This window comes from Blennius ocellaris (assembly GCF_963422515.1).
Source record: "Blennius ocellaris genome assembly, chromosome: 11".
NCBI classification, from domain to species: Eukaryota; Metazoa; Chordata; class Actinopteri; order Blenniiformes; family Blenniidae; genus Blennius; species Blennius ocellaris.
This window is the reverse complement of record NC_137660.1, coordinates 14,875,498-14,899,898: the sequence shown is the minus strand read 5'-3', so window position 1 is coordinate 14,899,898 and position 24,401 is coordinate 14,875,498. Positions and strand designations below refer to the sequence as shown.

Sequence of the window (24,401 nt, the reverse complement as noted above, 5' to 3'; positions counted from 1 at the left end):
ACTTTCTCTGGTGAATCAAAGTGGAGAATGTCAGGGGAAATATTTGCCCCGAGATGGGGGAGTTTCCATTGCAGCGGAGGCGGAGTTACACTGAGGGTCTGATAAGCAGGGGAGCGTTTGTGGTCATCAAGCAACATTGTGTCAGGATGTTGAAATTGTGTGCACTGTATTGTTACAGTAGTTCTTGAGTGCTTGACTTTGTTGTACTTGAACACATTGATCCAGAGGTAACTTCACATCTTCACTCCACTTTGTGAAAAACAAAAGGTAAGATTGGACTTTAATTTTAATTCTATATCCTCAATCCTGATTTTAATTATATGATTGATAATGTTAGAAGATAATTTTCCCTCAGTAAATCATCCATCTAATTCCAGTCTTCACTGCTCTCTCTGTCCTGTTCTAGAAATGAAGTTTGTAGAGCTGGATGACTCCATCAGTCGCTTCAGGTTTGCTCAGTCCTGTCTGGGATTAGCAGGCTGCCTGTGTGTGTGCTATGCAGTCTGGACACCTTTATGGCTGAATGGCAGGGGGCTGTGGACTGAGTGGAATAACACCAGAACTGATCAGATGAACCACAAGGAGGATTTTGTCTTCAGTGGTGAGGGAAACAGCTGCATTAATCTCTCCGACATCTCTCTGCAGTCAACAAATAAGGCTTGTGATCAGTCTGAAGCTGTCACTTGACTGAATAATATGTGTGAAGGAAGGCAATGTGTTTAATAAGGCTGTTTTGATGAGGCACTGGATCTGCTAGGAATCAGACTGTTTAGTTCTCTGGATCTCCGGAGAGGATCAATATTAAAAGGAACACATGACAAAACGCTGGGTTGCAGAAGAGCTTCCCAGCAGTGGTAAACAAGCTTGAGCTTGCGCCTGTCTCTCAGATTTGCGTTCTTCTGTTGAAGCTCTTACACTGAAGGCAGATACACTGCATTCCTGAAACCAAGTCTTTGGCAATTACATCTTTTTCTTGTCATTACCCCATAAAAGTAGGTCTCCAGGTAATACTTTTCTTTCATGTTCACTATGAATCCAATCAAGTATAACTCCTTCTGTCCTATATATTAGCAGATGTACTGTACATGAAAAGATAACTATTCACTTGCATAAGTGTTGAAGGTATTTTTTCCCCCACAATTCTTTACTGGAAAAAGGACAAAAGTAAATATGTTGTGCCAACAAAGCCAGGTAAAAATCAATCAAAATGAATTACATCTGGCAAAGATTCACAGTACAGCACAGTGTTTACACCAGTAATAATAATAAAATCCAACAGAGTTAATTGTAAGTTGAATGGTAATTAATACTAACATGTATGGGTACCTTGGTTAGCAATAAACACAATAAAATCCAAGTTAATAATCACAAGCTGAATAAAGATGATTAAGTGCATCTGCAGAACATGCTTTATGATGATGCTCAGGCCGTACACAACATTCAACTGTGATAGTAAATATGCACAAAATATACTCACCGATATTCTCTGGGTCACAAAATGTGGCTCTAGCCTCCCCTGGGGGGCACCAGAGAAATAATTTTGGGTCTGATCCTGATAGAGGAATTTTACCAACGGGAGTTTTTCCTGATGCATTTTTGTGAAATGATATCAGAAAAAGAAAAAACAAACATTGCATGGGAGCACAATAAAGCAATTTAATGTAACACAAGAGAGAATGCCCATTTATTCATCCTTATTTTATTTGAATTCATTAATCTCAGTCAATAACAGCTGATCATGGCCAGACAGGGTTATCAGTCCAATACAAGTCTAACAAAATGAGACAGACAACAACAAATCCTGACATGAATAGCTAATTCGGAGGCCCCAATTAACTTCAAATGCTGGTTTTGAGCTGTGTGACGAAACTGGAGATCCACAAGGAAACTGCAAACTCCTCATAGAAAGACCCCCAATGTTAACCCAGACTCAAACCAGGGAAATTCTTGCTTTGCTTTATTGGTTATGAATCCCAGTGACTGTTAACAATAGCCATCACGGTTCAAATGGTGTGGGGAAATCCCTCCTTTGCTTAGAAAACCCCTGGCCTGGTCACTGCTTATCAAAAGTTTCACTGCTTCTTGTGTCCCTTTCATTTCACTTTCTGAATGTAAGATAGTGAAAGAAAAGCTCAACAAGTTCATGAACACTTAGGTCTGTGTGATGACTTATTGCTGCTAATTACTCTGCGCAAAAACATACTGCAAAAAGTGAGTGTAAGGTTGGAGCGGCTCTCATATATTTATTTATTTGTTTGTTTGTTTATTTATGTTGCAGCACTGGAAGCAGAACGAGTGTTTGCAGTTGTTTCTTTCCTGCTGGCTGTGAGCACTGGCGTCCTGTGCCTGGTGTTTGCCCTCTGCTGGACGTACCAGACAGTCCGATCCTACTCCAACACTCGTTCCCTCCTGATGGCTGGACAGGCACTGTACCCCACCACTCTGCTGCTGCTCACCATGGCCTCCACAGGTATAGAACAACCATGCAATATCAATTAGCGTCTTAAGAATTCCAAAAATAGTATGTCCTCTAGTATTAAAGTGGTAAAAATCCTCTAATGCGAAATTCACCTCGGAATAGTCGTTAGGGTAGGATTGTTTGTTCTCAATCCCACGCCTACAGGAATTCCTCATGAACCAGTCATTTACATGCCCTACGGGGAAGTACTTTATTCAAGAGACTTTTTAACTTTCCTTGGAATTGAAGTTCGTTATTGCGCAAGCACTTTTCTAAAGCTCCAGGCATGTAATAATTGATCCGAATGATTTTTTTTTTTTTTTTTTTAATTCCTGGCAGTGATGCATGATATGAATAATTTCCCCTGTTCTTCCTCCAGGTTTCTTCTTCCTCCTAAGCTGGTCTTTCTTCACCTATCAGCACCGAACAGAAATCAGCCAGAACTTCTCCAGCTTGGGCTCCTCCTACTGGCTGGGAGCTTTAGGTTGGACGTTACTCCTGATCGTGGAGCCGTCTGTCTTTATTGCTGAGCAAATTATAGTACCGGACATCCTGCCAGACTTAGAAAAGGCTGTAGAGTCTTGGAGAATTTCCTCTCAACTTAGAGCGGCAAAGCGGTCTTTCAGCGACAGTTACTTCTCTGCCAACCTTGGAAGTGGCTGGGCTTTAAAGAGGTATATGTCATCACCTTGAATGGTGTTCAGAAATAAGGACATGGTGGAGAAAATGAAAGTATATGTGCAAGTTGCATACTGATGCACACAGACTGAATCCTAAAGGGCAAAGGAGTCTCAGAGTTGTGTATGGCTGACTGTTGTGGTTTTTCCCTTCTTTATTTTTTCATTTCAGATTGAAATGAAAATGTTATGGGGCTCAACAGTGCTGTGAGATGGTTGGGCGTCAAATGGGAGGTTGTAAATATAAACATGTGAAACCCTTAATCTGTTTTTATTCTCTGCTGAGAACTGATGAATACGCCTATCCACAACACTATCAAAAAAACACTGAGTGTCTACCTTTATCTGAGTGCTTCTGAAGGCACTACCATACACTTCATCAATGTTAAAATAGTGCCATCTTGTGATGATCATGAGAGACTTCAGTCCTCGAGACAACAAAACATGGATTGTGTTGCTGCTAAGTTGCCTGAACTTCCCTGTTGCAGATGTCAGTTCTTTTGTTTGCTCATGTATCCTCCAGACTGAATGTCATTGTCATGCTTAGTTATGTTTTTGTACATATTTGTAGAAACTTGAAAAGCTTTCGAAAAGAAATTGCTCTATTGTATTTTTCTATATCATTTATTTGTCTGAGAAATGCAGACGTGATCCAAATGCCCGACAACACAGTAAAACTTTTGAAACCACAGTACTTTTCACTTGTATTAATTACAACTCAACAACTCGTAACAGATATAACAGTAATTCCACTTCAGTTCAACTTATCGACCTCTAATAATAGGTTTCTTGTGAATAAAGATGTTATTTTATCAAGTTACCGCACCTAAAATGATGGAAAGTATCTCCCATATTACTATAAACTCTCATTTGTACACGAAAACACACATCAGTGTCGTAGTGTGGCACATTAGCTGAGCTGCCAGCACACTCATATTTATACCTTGTTGTATATCTGAAGTATTGTGTTTCCTGGAAGTCACAAGAATTTCATCAAGCCTTTATCTCGGCTTCAGGATAACCTGAAATATCTTTGGAGGAACCTATCTGTAGAATTGCTCCGAAAACAGAAAAGAAAAGAAGGGTCACAGACAGATTTCAGTTTGCAAATCAATTCAAATTTTGTTAACTGGTGAAAAAGATTTTTTTTAACGCCATTAATGTATCTCTTTTGTTTTCCGCCCACAAAGGTTTCAAATCTTTTAAACTGAACTACTGGAAGAGTCCACATTGTGCAGCTGAGCACTGTTCACTGTTTGGAAAGTTACCCACCAGCCCACCAGGACTTGTGTGTGTACTGAAGCACAGTTTTTGTCAGCCAGTCCCACATCTGTCTCTTTTCTCAAAAAACTCACCTCATGCATTCTCAGCATACAGTCACCTATTCCGTGGAGCATGTGGACCACCAGACAACAGACTGTCTCCAAAGTCCTTATTTACTTTTCTCTCACACCTTCCCAGGAGAAAAGGAAGCACTCTGTTGCTGGTCTGCTTATGTTTATGTTCTCAACCTGCCAAAGTGGGGGAGAATTAAGTGGCTCTGGCTCTGTTAATTGGGCGTTAATCAGGTGTTGCTCTAATTAAAAGGCAGTTCCGCCCTGTTGGGCCCTGGTAATGAGTTTGTTATTAAATCCACAGAGGATTTTTGTCTCTTTTTCAATTTACCAACAGGGTAGTGTTTAATTGCTGTGTAAATGAGGAGAATGTCCTTGAAGGTCGTATTGCATCAGCATGCGATCCATGAACAGAATTGTTTGAAAGACCTTCCTCATTGAAACTTCAAATTCATTCGGTTGACTTTGACCTCTTGTATCCAGCTGTGCCTCTCAGCGGCAGCTCATTTGATTCCTACTCTTATTTCCCGGGAAATTGTTTGAAAACCTAATTTGTCAAAATAAGAGCGCTGGTAAGTAATTTTCTTTTATAAATAAAAATAGTTTTGAAATCGATTTTTCTTTTCATCTGAAGTTGCCTTTATCTCCCTTGGAAGTTTCTGTTTGGGCCCTTAAAAGCACATGGTGCTCCCCCCCACCATCTCTTTATGGCTGCCAGTATCTCATAAACAACCCCTCCCCTATTCACCTTCGGCGACCACAAACGCTGCTCCTTCACCTGCCTCAAAGGAGCAGACCAAAGGTTGAGAATGCCTTTAGAGAATGGCGGGCCAAATCAATATGGAGATAAAAAATAAAGAGATAGTGAGACAGTGAGGCACAAAAGGAGAAATGACAGATGAATGGTAGAAGATGTTACACACAGATAGGCCGGTGGCCTGATAGACACACAGAGATCGTGGCAGCTGATTGTTGAAGGGCATTTGCTACAGAGACATCAATCAGAAGATGGCACCAAGATTGAGCGTTTCCTGGCTGTGGCTTGCAGCATGTGTCGAACACAACCTGGGCTACAACACTGCCCTTCATTTCAATTAGAAACCAATTATACGACCATGTCCTACTAATTATGCTGCACTGCCACGATGCCTCCCCGCTCTATAAACTACCTTCATGTGTGTTTGTGGTTGTGTTTAGTGAGATGAATAAAAACAGTTGCAAGGTGCCAAGGCAAAGCATTCCTAATCTGATTTTAAGAGCCTAAAGTTTGTATTTTGGAGGGAAGAAGCATCAGCGAAAGGAGAGCCAGAAGCTGTTGTTTCTTCTTTTGCCTTTTGATGGTGCTGGTGTAACATCTATAGCTGTGCCTCTTGCAGCAGTGTCTGGTAAAATGGAGGAGAAACTGCTTTCATTTGATGAGTAATGAAATCACAAAAAGTCAGGGCATGTACTGTATGCATATGTGTGTGTGTTTGTGTATGCGTGTGTTGGATTTTTATTTGTGAGGTAGACAAAGTGTGATTAATATTCTCAAACATATTTCAGAGGATTTTGAGCCAGAATGTGCTGGACTACTTAATAAGTCAAGTTTTATTTGGATCCATGTGGGAGCATGATGAATTATGAAATAAAGCAAGAACTCCATGCTTTTTGCAGTTTTATTTCTCAGTGGTTTACATTATTCACTCAGAACATTTGTAAATTTCCTGACAGGTTAATGCTATTGGGTTCAAAGTGAAGACACTGAGGAAATACATAGAAAGACAAGACAGCAGGGGAGAAACAGACAAAAAGATCAGAGGAGAAGAGAACAAAGGGGGGAGAGAGGATTTGAGATGTCACAAAATAGTTTCACACGGTCCCCGTACTCTGCGGCGCTTCATGTAGTGTCAGATTTTGATGAACTTTGTACTGTTCCTCTTTCTTTCCATCTCTCACCGACGACTCTCCACAGCCCTGAATGATCTTATGTCGGCCGCATCAGAGATTGACCACTGCAGTATTGTACCCTGCGCTGCATTGTCATCAGGATAAGTGGACACTCTATAAAAATGGAAAAGTCAGGAAATTTGATGTCTGCAGTACATTCTCAGGAATAGAAAAAAAAAACGAGACAGGGAGGTAGAATTTGGGTGGGAGGGGGGGGGCAGGAGAGTACACTTTGTGTCCTTCACTCATTTTTTTTCTTGCACTGACTCAGTTCATCTCGCGGGTAGAATCTGAAATGAGCCAATGGTCTCTGTGACTGACACCCCACCCAGACCACCCTGCTGATTACATTTGTTTAGCAGAACTGAGTGTGTAGATGATAAACAGACCGACAGAGCTTGGGATCAGAGAAAAAGAGTCTCTTGTATACTCTGCACTTAAATCCGTACACTGGATTTCGGAGTGCAGGTGTTTCTGCTTTGTTTAACTTTTCTCTAAAGTCCTTGGCATTAACATTGTTTTTATGTCATTGGGTTTTGACTTCCCTCTGTATTTACTACATCTCCCTGCTGGGACCCTTGTTCATAAGTGGTGTCTTTTTGGACGTCTCAGTTCCGACAATGAAGCTATAGTCACATTCTCTTCACTCTATTCATTCCTGGCCAACTGTATCCTCTCCCTTCTCTTATCTCTGTGAGACCAAGGAAATTAAATTACAAATATAATCACTTGGCGACAGTTTCTTTAACAGTGTGGCTCTGCTTTGCATATAGAGTGCGCCAGCTTTCGGGACACGTTGTGTGAAGTTACTTATTGGCCTATTTACGATAATGGGCTCTGCTCTACTTGGAAGTCACACACCTTTCACAATGACAATGAATGGCACAGGGAACTGAAGCGAGAGGAGGCAGAAGGGAAAAACGTAGGCAAGACAGACATGAAACTCGGTCGCAGCCATCTTGGGAAAACATTTTTTAGCATGAGTGAATAATCTAAAAGGCAATGAAGAGATTAGTGATAATGAAAAGACAAAAGGCAAACATTCACTTAGGCCATGCCTGAAATCACTCAGACTCCAGGCCTTTAGCACTACACTTACTATTTGATTTGAAGTGCAAATTTCATGCCCCATGCCTTGTCTTCACATGGAGCAAAGAATTTCTGCAGCATGACAATATGCATTGCTTCATGTTGTACTCCTGATTTTTGTTTGCCATGAAATTTTGTGTTAACAGTCCTGGGTGACAGAATAATAACCACTTCAAATCCTTTTACTTGTCCTTCGGTGACAGAAGGGCAGAGTCTCTGAATTTGTGAAATATCTCAGCATCTATTTGATGGATTAGTACCGGATTTTGAACAGATATTGCAGACAGCCATATGTCTGTTGGACTAGTTTTTGGATGGCTTGCCTTGTATTTTGCCTCGTATTTCACTGACTTGATGTCCTCCTCTGATCAGATTAGGATTTGTAACTGTCCAATACTTATGACTTATGACTGAAAACTTATAAAACTACTTGCTACACAACTATCTTACTTTTGCATGACCTCAGACAACCAGTTCAGTCTGTAGTCTGGCAGAAACTGTTGTCGCCTTTCACCAAAATGTTGAATTTGAATGTGTTCTTCTAACTTTGTTTTAGCAAGACAAACTAGTGATAATGATTCATATGTGTCCAAACTGTCAATATGCCACCTTGGATAAAGTATGACTTACTTTTTACTTCTGTAGGAAATGGTCAATGAGGAAAGGAGGGAGCAGCTTCTGAGACGGCATCATTCACTCAGTTACTGATGCCAACTGCCACTGTGCAGACAGCTTCCTCATCAGCTCAAATCTATTCCACACACGTTAGACCATCTGACTAAATAAACAGTCCTCATTTCTCTCTCTCCCTCTCTCTCTCTCTCTCTCTCTCTCTCTCTCTCTCTCTCTCTCTCTCTCTCTCTCTCTCCCTCTCTCTCTCTTTCCTGCAGGTCTTTCACAAAAAGGATGGGATGAAAATGTGTGTATATTAGAATGATGTGCCTCCTGCAGAAGCCAAAAGGGAAAGCTGGTAAAGAGGAAGTGGGGGGAGAGAATGAATAGAAGAATAGCATTTTTATCATCGTTATTATGAGAAGGCTATCACAAGTCTGCCTCGTCGCTTTCCCTTATTCCCTATTCAGTTAGGAGTTTATTTGCTTATGCGGAGCCTGCTGTACTTGCGTGTACAGGCAAGCCTACAAATGCAAAACTGTAACAATACCTTCTGATCTATCTGGTCCCACAGCAGTTGCAGAGCAGGTGGATGGTCTATTTATTTGTGATCTTTTATGTATTCAGCACGAGTTACTACGCCCTCCAAGTACAGGGACAACATGTTTGTCAGCCCCTTCTTGAGGCACCTCCGTTTTCTGCTGCTGAGGAAAAAAATGCCATATGCCAGTGGGTTGGGCTCAATTGTGCAATTCTTTCGCAGTCTGGTCCAATACACAGAGTCCACACAATCCTGTGGAAAGAGATAGGCCTTCCCAAACTATTGTTCTCAAACAATTATTGTATATGTTGGTTTCAGTGCTCATAAAGCTTACAGCTATCATCATCGACTCCACCAGCAGGTTGGTTTGAGAGCCTGGACTGGTAAAATAATGGTTCCCTGCTGCATCATGTGAATCATTGTGATGACTGGTTGATAAATGTTCCACCACCCAGGATCTGGCTTCAGCAGTCATTTCTCTCTCCAACTGGACTGGCTGCCAAATGACAACAACCTTCCTGCACAGGCCCCCTCCGATCCACTGCATCCTTTACTGCCCCTCCCTTCACCCCTTATAATTACTGTAGTCTATAAGACAGGTTTAAGACCAGTCACTCTAAATTAGCCCTGAATCAGCGCATGTTGCTATGTCCATTGTTCTCTTGTCTGAACAGTGGCAGAGCTAGAGCAGAAAAGGGCACGGCTGTCCTGGCATTTTCTATAATGGGCTTTTTTAGTTAAAAGACAGGGAAATAATAAGCAGATCTATGTGTGGGAAAAGGACTCTTTGTGTTTGCTGGGAAGTTAAGACTGGGAACAGTTGGGGGTTAGGGTTGACAGACAACAGTGCTGCTCTTTTCACACTGCTTGACATATAATGGGACCAATTTTTCTCTCTACATCTCTCCCTAGTGGCCATGATTTGCTCATTACATTGATGGAAAGGGACTAAAGGAGGGAGGGAGAAGAGAAATAAGCAGAATGACCAGTCAGGAGACAAACCGTGTGAAATGTAGAGCTGAGAATGTGCCATTACTGCCATTTCATTAAAAAAGGAATGTGGATGTAACCCACTTATGAAGGTGTTTAACAATTTGCAGAGAAATCCCTCTCCAAGGATGTTGAATACTTGAAATCTTGTGGAGTTGTTTGCAGGATACTACCCCTCAGCTGACAGACCTTCTGTGTAAACCAGCACCAGACAGTTTGAGAGAAGAGAACTAATACACAGTTAAACACGAAACAAATTCAGTGAGTAGATGTTTACGTGACTGCAGGTCCCCTGGTATAAAGAGGACTGCTCTTCAGTCTACGAAATCTGCATTTAATCAACACGGAATTAAACAGCATTGTTATTTTGATTAAAGACACTGGTCTTGATTCCCTATTCTACTCTAGTGCTCCTGAATGTGGCTTAAGGTTTAATTTCTTTTGGTTTACTTCAAGTGGATCTACAGCCATCTGGATTGTCTGTTCACATGCAGGTCTCACTTTTTGGAGGGCTACACTCTTGCTCAGTGCTCCCATGTATTCGCCCTGTAATGTATGCATGCTATTTGGCTGCGATATAGCCTATCTTGCCTAATTGTAAGTATGAAATGCTCCTCAAAAAGAAACAACAAACTGGCTTAAGTTGTTCTTCATATTGTATTGTCAAACTCACCAGAACAGAGGGAAGGTCATTTCATGTCTTGCACAGTGGTTAATGCTCTCGCGTTTTCTCACGTTTTCCTCCCACAGACCCAGAAACATGCACCGGGGGTCCCTGAGCAAAACGCTCGGCCCTCACCAGCTCTCTACGAATGCTGTGTTGTGTGCCTGCATACCGATCGGTCAATTCGCTGAAGAAATTTCCCCATGGGGTTTAATGAAGTACAATTTTTCATCTTCTAAATAATTGCAGAAGAGCAGTGTAATAGACATACTGTGTTATTTTTTTGTATGTACAGAAAAAGCAACCATATCATAACTATGGTTCATTGTTCCTTTCCTGTACATACATAGGTATATATTCATGCATACTTTCTGTATAGAGCATTGCCTATTACAATGCGCTTCTGGGTTTGATGCCAAATGACATTTCGTTACTCTGTACTTGTGCATATGTAATGGCAATAAACTTGAATCCCATCCTATCCTAAATGGAACTGGTCCAAAAAGCAAAAATAACTGCAGTGCCTAAGGGAAAGTTATAGCTAATGCAAGACTTAGAATGAACTAATATGAACCCAAGACGAGACGTTCCAATAAAATGAATATTTGGAAAGCTGGACATGGAAGATATTGTAGTGTCAGTCTGTCAGCAGCTTGTGGGGGATGTTATTTGGAGAAGCTGTGATGTTGTGTTGCGTCTCTGCTCTCTGTTAAAGCTCCATCAGTCAAGATGAGCCGACAACAAATGCAGCAGAGTCATACGGGGTCATGCAAGGCCCCCAGATAGCATCACTCAACTGGCTGTCATTGTGTGATTGCAAGCACACCAACCTGTGGTACAGAGGGAGGGAGGGCCAGTAATTAATCACCTCATTGGGATAAGCACATATTTGATTATCAACAAGCCCTATAAGGGAGAATGGTGATACAAGGGAAACAAGACATTGAATGAGAGACGGGGGGATGAATGTGGGGGGGAGGGTTTGAGTAGTGAGGTCGGGGTTTTGTTCTGGCAGCCAGCTTTGATGAATAGCTCTGCACTGAAGTCTACCTCTCTGAGTATTAATCTACCAAATCATGTCTCTGGATGAAGGATAGAAGTACTGGACAGTAGGAGGCGACTGACTTTGGATTGGATGGGAGAAGCTGAAGAACTTGCTGAACGTGCCGTGAAATTTCATTTAGAAATTTGCATACCAAATGCTCAATATACTGCACATGGCATCTCAGAAATATTAGAGCGAAACATCCCCTTCACCCTGAATACAATGACAAAGATGCTCACATTCTTCATGACATTTTTAAATATCATGCCGCAATTTTGGCTGGTGTATTTAAATGTGGACATCGCTGACATTTTATTCCCTCTGAGAAAGATACCAGTTCTGCTGTGGAATTCATTCATTGTCCATTTCTGCTATTGACACTTTTCCTTAAGCTGCTATGTGACTCCGGCTGTCAGAGGATCTCTTTTGGACCTTTGGCTTACATAGTTCTGCCTGGAAGGGCTGATCTCTTTCCCCCTTTCCTTGTCACAGCTTGCAATCAGCCTTAAGCCCTTTTGTGTTCTCTATTCTGAGCTTAGCCTGTTATCCTGTGCAACTCCTTTACACAAGATCACTACTATATCCCCCTTCTCTGTCTTTCAGCTCGTACACCTTCACTCTTGTTCCCTTGTCCTTCCTTTTCTGTGTTTTGCACAAAAAGAACCAAAAGTAGAAGCTGTGAAGTTTCTCAAGCATGGATTAATAGGATTATTTTCTATTCATTTGTTTATGTTGTAAATCTCACAGTACCAGTAACTCCCCCTCATCTTTTCCCACTGCACACAGCGTCTATATGCTCATATGCATACACACACATGTTGTAGGCATTTATTATATTGGTGTAAAAACACCCTCTCTCAGTGTGTAGTGTCAGTTCACTGGCGCATTGCAAACTCCTGCGTGTCCTCCTAAACTGCAGCCTCTAGTCCCACAGGGTCTGCTCCTCACATTCATAACACTCTGCTCTTTGCCAGGTGGCTGTCTCCACAAGTCCTCTTTCCCATAAATCAGACTGTCTTTGAGTTGATCAATAACAAGTCAATTAGCGGGCGTAGAGAGATGAGGGTCTCAGGAGGTCAGTGCTTGTTTGTCAGACAGACATCTGCAGCTCTGTCCCTGTCTGCCATGGAGCTAGGTGTGTCGTTTACCTTGGAAACATGTGGCAACTTGGCTATCATAAATCTAAATATCAACTATAAATAGGCTTTGAACATCTTGCTACAATCCATCATTTGCTTGTGCTTGAAAAAGTAATGAATCAAGCACTGTGTACTCCAGAAATCCCAACTGTGGTGGATGGATTTGAATTGGCTAAGAAAACTGCAGTTTTGCAACCAACTTGTATGCTCTTCAGCAATTCTTGTGAAAAGGTGTGCTTGTCAAAGGGAGAGAAAGAAAGACCCAAACAAATAGAAACTGCCAGTGTGGTCTAAGGTCACACTTGACCATATGCATGAAATATAAGCCGCATAGCCTGCCAGTTTTTATCCGGCTCCCCTGTTAAGCTGACAAGAGTGGGAGAGACCCAACTGTTGTTTGGTGCCCACTGACTGTGTATGTAATGACTTGGCGGGCAAATCCAATGCAACAGCAACTGGCTCCTGCAGTGAATACACCAGATTAATCCCCTGGATAATTACAAACAAGAATGATCTTGGGCAAATACTCCCCATACCTGCTGAGACATTACATCAAATAATGCTGCCTAATTAAAACTCATTCAGAATAATGACAGTGAGACAATACTTGAAGAGATGAATGAAATGTGCTATTTAGCACTGACATTATCGGAAATGATTGTAAAAATACAGGGATGGATGAAACAACCGCAGCAAAAAGCATGCATGACAATGCAACTGTCTGAAGAGAACTTATCAAAATAGACAGTATATTGTGTGGCTCTGCTGCTACTTTCCACCTCAATAAGTTGTTTATGGTTTTTTTTAACGCTAATTTATCAGAATAGTGACTGCTGAATGAAACATCACAACAGCACACACACGATAATTAGAATTCAACCTAATGTGACTCACTTGTTTTGCTGCCTTTATCATTCAGATTCACAGCAGCCTCCATGTGGATTTGCTGATGCATCACACACTAATACAGAAAGATGACAATGAAGAAAGTTGGACCGACCACTAATTAAAATGAAACTAATAACAGTAAGTCATATGATTTGCATTCTGCTGTTAAGATCACACATTACTATTCAGTTTGTCTTTGTTTTGAGCATATTTCTGCTCTTTCAGTACTTACAAAAGTTAAACTCTTTTTCTTTCTGAGTGCATATTGATATGAAGAAGGAGATATAAAGATGACATTAAGGTTTTTGTAGCTTAGGATGAAGGTGATGTAGAACATGTTTTTTGTTTGTGTTGTGCAGTTGAATTCTGTTCACCATGCACATGTTTCAACTGTGCTTTTGGGTTGGCCTCATTTTTTTTTTTTTTTTTTTTTTTTCTTCTGCAGCTGGCTGATTCAGGTGGCAGGAATTGACTGTTGGGATCCCATCAAAGGAAGGGTATAAATACAAGAGACGGGGATGCAGACAAGAGCATTCCCACAGTGTGAAACCACAACTCCTGGTAACAGGGGCTCCAAGCTGCGACAAACCCAAACATATACAGTATATGCAACGCGCAGGGTCTGGCTCCAGGGCTTCCCCTGTGCTCTCATGCGGAGAAGGCCCCTCAAGGGAGCTGATGCCAGCTGAGACTGAAAAACAAGGTAAGAGCCCAGCTGACACACATGCACAGAGGCTCAGCTGTTTGTCTCAAAGGAGAGTTCAGCATGTGAAGTATACACAGAGAGCCAAGAAATAAAGGAGACTGACAGATTCAAGACTCCAAGGGAGAATACACAGTGAGAGCGCTGAAAGATGGATAGATTGAAGACTCAGTGTGTGCACTATAGGGGTGCAATGGTAAGACCCAAAATTTGATGTAATAGTCGCTAAGATTGTTTGACTGCTGTATTGTCAGAGTTGGTAATGGTACAGAGGCAGTATGAGAAGAGATGAAATAAGATTCATTTGTTCAGCAGAATCAATGATCTAACCTGTGCTGTACCATATAAGAGAACTTGACTGGTGAGATGTGTTGTGTTTGGAATAATTCTTTATGATGTTTATTCAATATGATGGTTTCTTGTTTCTTTTTCCCTTTCTGGTGTGTCAATATCTATGTATTATGAATTATGGTTGTGGTGTCTCCAATTTTTCTTCGCATTTAAAATGCTGGTCGGAGGCTCCCAGGGCTCCAATTCTCTCTCCAGCCAAGAAAATGACTAATATAAATGATTGACAGCCTTGCAGGGAAGAGGTTGTCCATTTAGCAAACTTGCTATATCAAAAGAAAAATGAAAAAGTCACAATGCTTCTCTGACTGATGTGTGTGAAGATGAAAGAAATGAAGATTTTGGTGTTCTATCGATCCCACAGCACTTGTCTCATGCATTTTACACAAGATCTAAATGCCACTTATGGTATAATACAGCAGTCTAGGTCAGGGCTCACTACTCTCTGCTCTGTGGGATTTCAGGGCACTCGGTGTATAAATTCAACTGGATTCAAGTAAAGCTTTTAGATTGTGTCATAGGCTCAACCCTGAGAAGGCACTAGGTTCAAATCCCCTATGAGGATTTGAAACTTAAAATCTTTTTCTCTATATCCATTATCTCATGGACAGCTGAAATCATTCTTCTACTTTTACAGTGCATCAACTGTAACCCCCATACCCTCTCTTCTCTCTTCTCCTCTGCTCTCCTCCTTAGGGTCTAAACTCTAAGTCGCATCATGGAGGCAGAAAGCCCAGAGACAGATGGTCCCAGATCCCGCATGCCGGCTGAGCTCTGCCATCCTCACTCCAAGTACTCTCAGTGGAAGTTTAAACTGTTTAGGGTGAAGTCCATGGAGAAAGCACCTCTTCCCAGTGAGGCACAGCCTCAGAAAGAATTCTCATTACAGATCGCACTCACTGCAGCTTCATATACAGATCAGAGAGTGAGCCCAGATAGTGTTATGAAGTTGTGCATAGGAGGAAAAAGCAAGGAAAATGTTGAGGGCCCTGGCAAGAGAGTGGACATGAAACTACAGGAAATGGAAACTCACATGAACCACCTCAGGTGATCAATTGTCACTCTACAACATAGAAATATAGGCCATTTTTCATATACGTAGAAATAGCCATGAAATTATATATACACACACACACACACACACACACACACACACACACACACACACACACACACACACACACACACACACACACACACACACACACACACACACACACACACACACACACACACACACACACACACACACACATATATATATATACATTTCTTATTTTATTCTGTAACATTAGATTCTATGTGACATACAAATTGCAATAGAGTGCAAAGTAGTTGGAGCAATACAATATATTTGATCCTTTTCTAATATACTGACAATCTGATGTTTGTATTTCTTTTCCGAAGGTGTTTATGCCGTGTTTGTGGAAGGACCCTAACAAAAGTCAAAGGACCAGTACATGATGTTCAAGGAGATCTGGATGAGACAAGCAAACTTGCCCTACGTAAAATGGGCTGCAAGTTCACAAGCTGGCCAGAGGTCATCCTTAAAGTCTTCAAGTTAGACGTCAGCGAGGACACAGAAGCTATCAACCCTCTTTCCTTCTGTCATCGCTGCTGGATGGTGGCTATACGAGGAGGAGGTTTCTGTAGCTTCACCAGAACAAAAGTCCCTGAGTGGAAACCTCACTCTTCCCTCTGCTACCTTTGCTCCCCAAGGAAAACTTCATTCCAGAGGACTGGGAGGAAGAGGAGGAAAGTTATTCCTCGAGCCCAGAGCTTGGTAAAACGGACCAGGAGGGACCCCAGTGACAATATTGTTGTTGTTGAGAAGAGGGCTCTGAGACCATTCGGCGACCATCATGGTTCTGTGCACAAGGCCTGGAGGAAAGTCAGTGTCCGGAGGGAGCAGTGGGTGAGGAACATCACGCACTGCCAGAATGACCACCTGAGTAACAAGCTGATCCTTGAGAAGCTCCCTGTGGACTTCATCAATTCTTTCACCTGCCAAGTGTGTGACCACCTGCTCTCTGATCCAGTTCAGTCCCTCTGTGGGCATCTCTTCTGCCACAGCTGTATTGCCAAGTTTACCCACGTATTGGGACCTTACTGCCCTGTCTGTAACTTGCCCTGTGCCCTTGATGAGCTCACCCCGCCCGCCAAAACCTTTTTATCAGCTCTGTATTCCCTGCCTTTGCTCTGCCCCCGCGAAAGCTGTTGTAAGCAAGTGAAGCTAGATTCATTTAAAGATCACTGTTTGAGCCATGAGCGGGAGGAAGTTGCAAGCCAGCATTCATCAGAAATTGACAACTACCTGCTCGTAAATAAAGGTGGAAGACCCCGCCAGCACTTGCTCTCGCTAACCCGACGTGCCCAAAAGCATCGGCTGAAGGATCTGAAGAACCAAGTGAGGATGTTTGCAGACAAAGAGGAAGGTGGTGACCTGAAGTCTGTGTGTTTGACTCTCTTCCTGCTGGCATTGAGATCTGGGAATGAACATCGACAGGCAGATGAGCTGGAGGCCATGATGCAAGGTAAGAGACTGTTAGAAGCCTTTTGTTCAATCATCACAGCCCTTCATAGCCACAGCAGAGGGACATAAACAAATGAAAATTATGATAGTGTTTTCTCATTAATATTTCCACCCACCTCTGAGGAGAACAGTCATCTCATAAATAACAATGAGTTGAAAAGTTCACTGTAGAGGAGGGAGAAGAAAGTTTTTCTAAGATTTTTGATTGAAAAGCATTTCATTATTGTCCATCTCTGTCTATTGAACCACGCTGTTACACGCCCAGCTCCTCCCTGATTCTCTCCCACTCTCACCCGTCTTGTCTGTCAGTCTCTCATTCTCACACTCCCTTTAATGCACAATAACAACTCTTGTGAAGGGGCTGTTAGAATCAAAACAACATCAGCAACTCTTGTATCTGCAAATTACACAGACAGCACCATCCTCCTCTCTGGGGAATGGAAGCCAGCTGGTGTCTGTTTTCATCTGCAGCCAATACATCACTTTTGCCAGCTTCACTGATTCACCCTCTGTCCCCTTATAACATTTGGAAATTAGGAAATATTGGATTTTGTAATCATGGGCTTGTGGGCTTTTGACAATGATACATTCACATTTGGACGTTAAATTTGCGATTCTTTCTGTCTCATAGTAAAAATTACTCCAAATGGGGTGGGGTATCAAATGAGGAAATGTTAGATGCAGCAGCTCTTTTCCAAGAGCTCGAAATAGGCTTCCACGGTTTGGTGTTAAAAAATTCCCTTCATGTGTCAATCCTTTCCCGTTGCTTTTTTTCATGTTTTTATTTTGCCTCTTTCTGTCTCTCTCTGAAACTTTTTCTCCTTTCATTTTCTCTCTCCGCAGGCAGAGGCTTTGGGTTGAGTCCTGCTGTGTGCTTGGCCATTCGGGTCAACACTTTCCTGAGCTGCAGCCAATATCACAAGATGTACCGCACTGTCAAAGCCACAAGTGGCCGCCAGATATTTCAGCCATTGCACACCCTGCGAGCCGCAGAGAAGGAACTTCTCCCCGGTTTTCACCAGTTTGAATGGCAGCCAACTCTCAAGAATGTGTCGACAACTTGCAGTGTTGGCATTATTAATGGGCTCGCTGGATGCGCTTCCTCAGTGGATGACGCCCCGGCTGACACCATCACTCGCCGCTTTCGCTATGATGTGGCACTAGTGTCAGCATTAAAGGATCTGGAGGAGGACATCATGGAGGGATTGAGAGAGAATGGGATGGAAGACAGTGCTTGCACCTCAGGCTTTAGTGTTATGATCAAGGAATGTTGTGATGGCATGGGTGATGTCAGCGAGAAGCATGGTGGAGGACCAGCTGTTCCCGAGAAGGCTGTACGTTTCTCTTTCACTGTGATGTCTGTCTCAGTCCTGGCAGACGAGGAAGAGGAGGAGGTTTCCATTTTCACTGAGCCAAAGCCGAACTCAGAGCTGTCCTGTAAGCCCCTCTGCCTGATGTTTGTGGATGAGTCAGACCATGAGACACTCACAGCTGTCCTGGGGCCCATAGTCGCAGAGCGCAATGCAATGAAAGAGAGCCGGCTCATCCTGTCCATGGGAGGCTTGCTCCGTTCCTTTCGCTTCCACTTTAGGGGCACAGGGTATGATGAGAAGATGGTGCGTGAGCTGGAGGGACTGGAAGCCTCGGGGTCCTCATATGTCTGCACACTGTGCGATGCCAGTCGTGCAGAGGCCTCTCGCAACATGGTGCTGCACTCTGTCACGCGTAATCATGAAGAGAACCTTGAACGCTACGAAATGTGGAGAACGAACCCATTCTCTGAGTCTGTAGATGAGCTGCGAGACAGAGTCAAAGGGGTGTCTGCCAAACCCTTTATGGAGACTCACCCCACGCTCGATGCATTGCACTGTGATATTGGTAATGCCACTGAATTCTACAAAATCTTCCAGGATGAGATTGGGGAAGTTTACAAAAAGGTCAGTCCCAGCCGGGAGGAACGTCGCAGCTGGAGGGCAGCCCTAGATAAACAGCTGAGGAAGACGGTGAAGCTTAAACCGGTAATGAGGATGAATGGGAACTATGCCCGCAGGCTAATGACCCAGGAGGCTGTGGAGGTGGTGTGTGAGCTGGTGCCCTCAGAGGAGAGGAGGGAGGCCCTGAGGGAGCTTATGAGGCTGTATATACAGATGAAACCTGTGTGGCGTGCCACCTGCCCAGCAAAGGAGTGCCCTGACCAGCTGTGCCGCTACAGCTTCAACTCTCAGCGCTTTGCTGACCTCCTCTCCTCTACCTTCAAATATAGGTACAATGGAAAGATAACCAATTATCTACACAAGACCCTTGCTCATGTGCCTGAGATCATTGAGAGAGATGGATCTATTGGAGCCTGGGCGAGCGAGGGGAACGAGTCAGCTAACAAACTGTTCAGGCGTTTCAGAAAGATGAATGCACGTCAGTCAAAGGCCTATGAGCTGGAGGATGTACTCAAACATCATTGGCTCTACACTTCCAAGTACTTGCAGAAATTTATGGAGGCTCACAAGGACTCTGCCAGAGCTCTGCAAGCTACTATTGATCCTGTAGAGAACCACAATGATGAGGATGTGTCTCAGGAGGTTCTAGATTTTTGACTTGATTTTACTTTTTATTCTGTGGTTTTTACCATTTGATGAATAAAGAGAGAGCTCTGCAATTTTTGATATATATATATATATATATACATATACATATACATACACACACACACACACACACACACACATATATATATATATATATATATGTGTGTGTGTGTGTGTGTATATATTGCTGTCTGCTCCTCTTGTGATTTAAGTGGCAAATGTAATTGTTTATTGATGAATATCAGCAACAGACAGAGGAGATAATCCTCCTCACTTTTCATGAGGAATAACATTACTCAACGTGTCTGTTTCATTTGTTTTGTCCATTTACCTGTTGTCAGTTTTCCTTGTTTCATCAACTTATATCGTTGCACTGCAAAGATGGCCAAGCAAAGAGTCCTACTATGGAAGTTACTCACAGGTTTCTTCTCATTGCTTTCCCCCCCAGTTCTTTTTTTTTTTTATCTTCATCGTCTCTGAAATATGATGCATTTTATTGTATTGCGAGGATATGACACATTTATGAATTTATATAGAGGGGATATTTATGGAAACAGATGAAAGCGCTGTAAGTCATGGTGCGAAATTGTGTTAAAAAGACCACATTTGTGGCCACTGTATTAATATATCACTTCTGCTGGAGCAAAATGCAATCACAGAGACCCAAATGTTCTTTGTTTCATGAGTGCCCTCTGAAAAAGATTACTTTAGTGCTTTATCGTGGGATCCCTGAGGGGCATAATAGATGCTAGGTCACTTTGAACCAATTTTTATCTCTTTTAGTTTTTGCACAGTGGAGGATAGATGATACTTATTTGAATTCTTCTAAAATAAAGCATATACTGACCTTTTTTGTTGATATCGTAAAAATACAGTATGGTCCATTACAGAGCCTAATACCCCATGGACTCTACCAGGCGGGGATTTTTGTCAAGCTCTGTGTCTAACCTGTCTCTTTTTCTCTGAGGGTATTTCTTCAATGGTTCAACTGACAGCGGAGAGGGATAGGCAGGAGCCGGAAAGACCTGATGTAAACTGATTTGGTGGCAACTTTATTTATTTGATTGATTGATTATATTGTCTTTTTCTGCCCTCACCATTTTGAATTGTGACAGGCAATTTTGTTTTCTTACTTGATTGAATGTTTGATTTTATTTTTCTGTCATAAGTTTAACCAAATGACAGTTATGAAATATTCATTTTTCACTGAATATGTTGACACAGTCCTACAATAACACCGTGTTTTATTGTGCATTATACTGCAACTTGTTTCACATTTGGTTTTGCCATAATGAATTGCATTTCCAATGTGATGGATGATGGATGATTCGCTAAATCCCAATTGTGCACATTTCTGAGTGTCTTCTCAATTTTCTGCTTCCGTACATACAGTAAACATCAGATAAACAGTTTACTGGAGTTGCAGAAGACTTCCTCTGGTGATTTGTTTTGCATAATAGCAAAATATTACACAAAGATTTCTCTACATGTACTTGGATTTATTTTCATTTTCCTTTTGACAAACTGTTCTTGTGGAAGAGAGTATGTACTCATTGTTTCTGTTTCTTCAAAGAATAAATAAAGACAAATTTTTACTTGAAGTATCACTTGTTGATTTAAAATTTCATCAGTGGCACATAATTTAAGTTTGTTGTCTTCGAGAAGACATCACTTACATTTGAAACTGTCATCAAGGAATAAATATATTTCAATAAACTGCTAGAATGCTTATGAAAAACTGAGGCACTGCAGAGAACTCTGCTGAAATGCCACGTAAAAATTCCAACAAATATTTTGATAAACAGATTACATTTTTATATATGATATCATAGCAGATTTAATATTTCTTAAATAAAAACAATTTAACTACTATAATGTTTATATTTTAAAATGATTTCAAATACAATATGCACAGGGATGCAGGCAGAGTGTGAATTTAAACATGCTGAAAATGTAGTATAAAAATACATATGAAAGAAAACAGGGGGGAAAACACTTTAATTTGATGCTGTGTTTATGTTTCTTATTATTATTGTCATCACAAATCATTTGGAAATTGTCAGCTTAATTGTAGAAAGAAGAGTTTAAAATGTTCAGTTTCATGAAAGTGTGGAGGTGAAACGTGTGATGTTAGATAGAATACAAAACAACAATGGACAGTTTAAAAGTCAATGAAAGAACAAAACTAGAAATAACGCCCAACCTTGCATATTTTAGTCACACTTTATGTAATGCAATAGAAAAATACGAACATACAGCTCATGTTTAGGGTTCATTTCTTAGCACAATTTTTTCACACTGATTACAGATTGCCATATTTTGCATTTGGAATAATTTTCATTTGTATATGAACTAGAAATATTCTGAACATCATCATCGATCATCATTCACATTTCACAATGAAAACACGAGTTAGTCAAAAAGTCTTTTGAAAAAGCTCTTTTTGGCTGGGGACATGTTGAGAGCCATAAGTGTTTTCCTGCCTTTAACCTTCATTGGGGTGCACTTCAGGGGTGTAATCTGTCGGGCTGGGGTCATTTCTTGGTAGGGGAGGCCTCCATGGTCTGAGCAGAAGAATTTTTTGTTGCCCTGAGAGAGTTTGAGCAACAGAGTCTCGGAGAGCTCCATGCACTGCGCATGCACCCAGTGACCCCCTTCTCCTCTGGAGCAGAATATCATTGCTGGTCGATGGAGCTCAGTGGAGTAGTATGGCTCCCATGTGTTGGAGTCCAGCTGACAGCCCAAGCAGCATTTGATCCAGTAACCGGTTTGTGATTCGTCTTCCTCATCCTCTTCATTGTAAGTGTCCCCTTCATCATCACTGCTGTCCTCTAGTTCATGCGGCTCTCGACCAAAATAGAGCTCCTCAGAGTCTTCCAGAGGAGTGGAGTCATCGTAATCTGTTGACTCCTGGCTGCACGCCTGCGCTCCCTCCTCCTCTTTGTGATCTCCCTCAGTTTGAAAGCTGACCTGATACATATAATGCATTTCTGGCTGAGACGGCCTTCCCTCAGTTGGCACACCTAAAAGGACACTTCCGTCCCCAGTGCTGCCACCAAACCAGGTGCGACTATGGATGATATCCGGGGTCCACTCGGGGGACTGAAGGCACTCAAAGCGAATGGCTTTCTCATCTAGAATCACAGTGATACACTCCATCCTCTTCTGGGAATCTGATTGATACCCCCCTAAGATGATGTACTTGTGAGAGGGACCTGTGCGAGTCACGATAGCGCTAGAGATGGATAAACCATTTTCTAAGGGTTCACAAGAAAGCAAAGGGCTACCCTGCAAGAGCTCAACATGCAAGCGAAGCAGCCGAGGTGGACGTGAGTCAGAGGCGAGAGAGTGACCTCCAATGAAGTAGACACAGTCTTGTCGAGACAGGGCCACATGGAATGACAACCCATCACTGAGCTCAGGTAAAGTGTGAGCAGAGGAGCATCCAAACTCCAGGTCAAACAGAAACACCTGCGGAAGACAATCCACAACACTGTTCCAGTTTTCGGTGGTCCGCTCTTCTGTGGGCATGTAGGACCTTCCCCCAAACAGTACACATGCCGTCTTCCCTCGACTTTGAACTATGCTCATTGTGTGCCCGTATCGGGCCCCCGGAACTTCTGCCACCAATTCTTTCTCTTTGCAGCACAGCGTTAATTTACGATTGCAGCCACGACTATCCATAGTAAGCAGGTACAAACTTGATGAGATTTCATTGTTTGGGGTGCGGCCGCCATGGATGAGGTAACTCTCTGGAAGCCCGTCATAGGGATCCAGGCGGCAGACAGCTGGACAGCGTAGTGGAGGGAGGTAGCATGAGTCATTGGAAAAGCATATGGCCCTCAGCTTCATCTCACCACCTTTAACCCGTACACCAAACACTCCTGTCGGGCACGAGCGCTTAGGCCAACCTTTCTGGCCAAACAAGAGAACATCCCCATCCAGCTGAAGCAGAGAGCAGCCAGGCTGCAGAAGGCCTGCACAGTTCACTGGAGTTAATGGTTCCATGGTCATTTTCTGGCAGGTGCCTGTATCAAAACAGCAATGAAGCACAAAAACAACATGTGTAAGTCAGCTGTTGTTTGTTATTATTCAGAACACCTTGTTTTTAACTTCCTGTTTGCACAAGTAGCATGTGGTAGATCACAATGCATGTAATCATCATGTACAAGTCATTAAGCTGTCCATCCATGCTGCAAGGGACTATTTAGAATTATTATACAATAGTATGGGTTACTATTGAGTACTTCATGGTATATCAAGTAAATGTGAATGCATATGTTAAAGTAACACAAAATTAATATCAGTAAGATGCAGTAATATTCTCCTTACTATACAGTTACCTATATTCTTTGTAATTGTATCAGCTTACAAATGTATCCATTATCTAATAAGTTGTACATCAGCAACAGAAAAAAAACTCATGCCTCATGAAATGTTTTTACTATTTTCTTCCGAAAATATAACTTCAAATGTATTCACTTTTCATTGCTCTTGAATACAATTCTTTTAATACATCATGATAGAGGCAGAAAGCTATTCAGGGGGAGGCTTAACTGACAATATTCTTAGTAGAAACATTTTTGTGAAGCATTAATAATATTATGACCTGAACTATGCATCCAGACCTGAAAAAGCACGGTATGATTTCAAAAGCTCTTGGATCATTAATTCATTTAATATTGTAGAAAATGTGAATTGCCCTTACCTTACAGCAAGAAGACACAACGCAAGCCTTGAGATAACCTTTGTCTCAGCCGTACGATCGTTATGATGAAATTAAAGGGCTCTTTATGGAGCTCAAGTTTGACAAAATCAGACGGTGGTTGAGTTTGTGAAGCTCCGTTGACTCACAAGCACTTCCAGATC

General features: G+C 42.1%; 2 protein-coding genes across 2 annotated transcripts; one reads left to right on the top strand and one right to left on the bottom strand.

Annotated features, from left to right (window-relative positions):
- Positions 1-15,135: 15,135 nt before the first annotated feature.
- Positions 15,136-19,541, top strand: rag1 (recombination activating 1; the record flags this gene model as incomplete). Its single annotated transcript, XM_080505565.1, has 3 exons — positions 15,136-15,464; positions 15,849-16,951; positions 17,794-19,541. 3 exons carry the CDS (start codon positions 15,136-15,138, stop codon positions 19,539-19,541), a joined length of 3,180 nt encoding a protein of 1,059 aa, XP_080361691.1.
- Positions 19,542-21,944: 2,403 nt separating this feature from the next.
- On the bottom strand, positions 21,945-23,546 carry rag2 (recombination activating gene 2; the record flags this gene model as incomplete). Its single annotated transcript, XM_080504959.1, has 1 exon — positions 21,945-23,546. One exon carries the CDS (start codon positions 23,544-23,546, stop codon positions 21,945-21,947), a length of 1,602 nt encoding a protein of 533 aa, XP_080361085.1.
- Between the last annotated feature and the right edge of the window lie 855 nt (positions 23,547-24,401).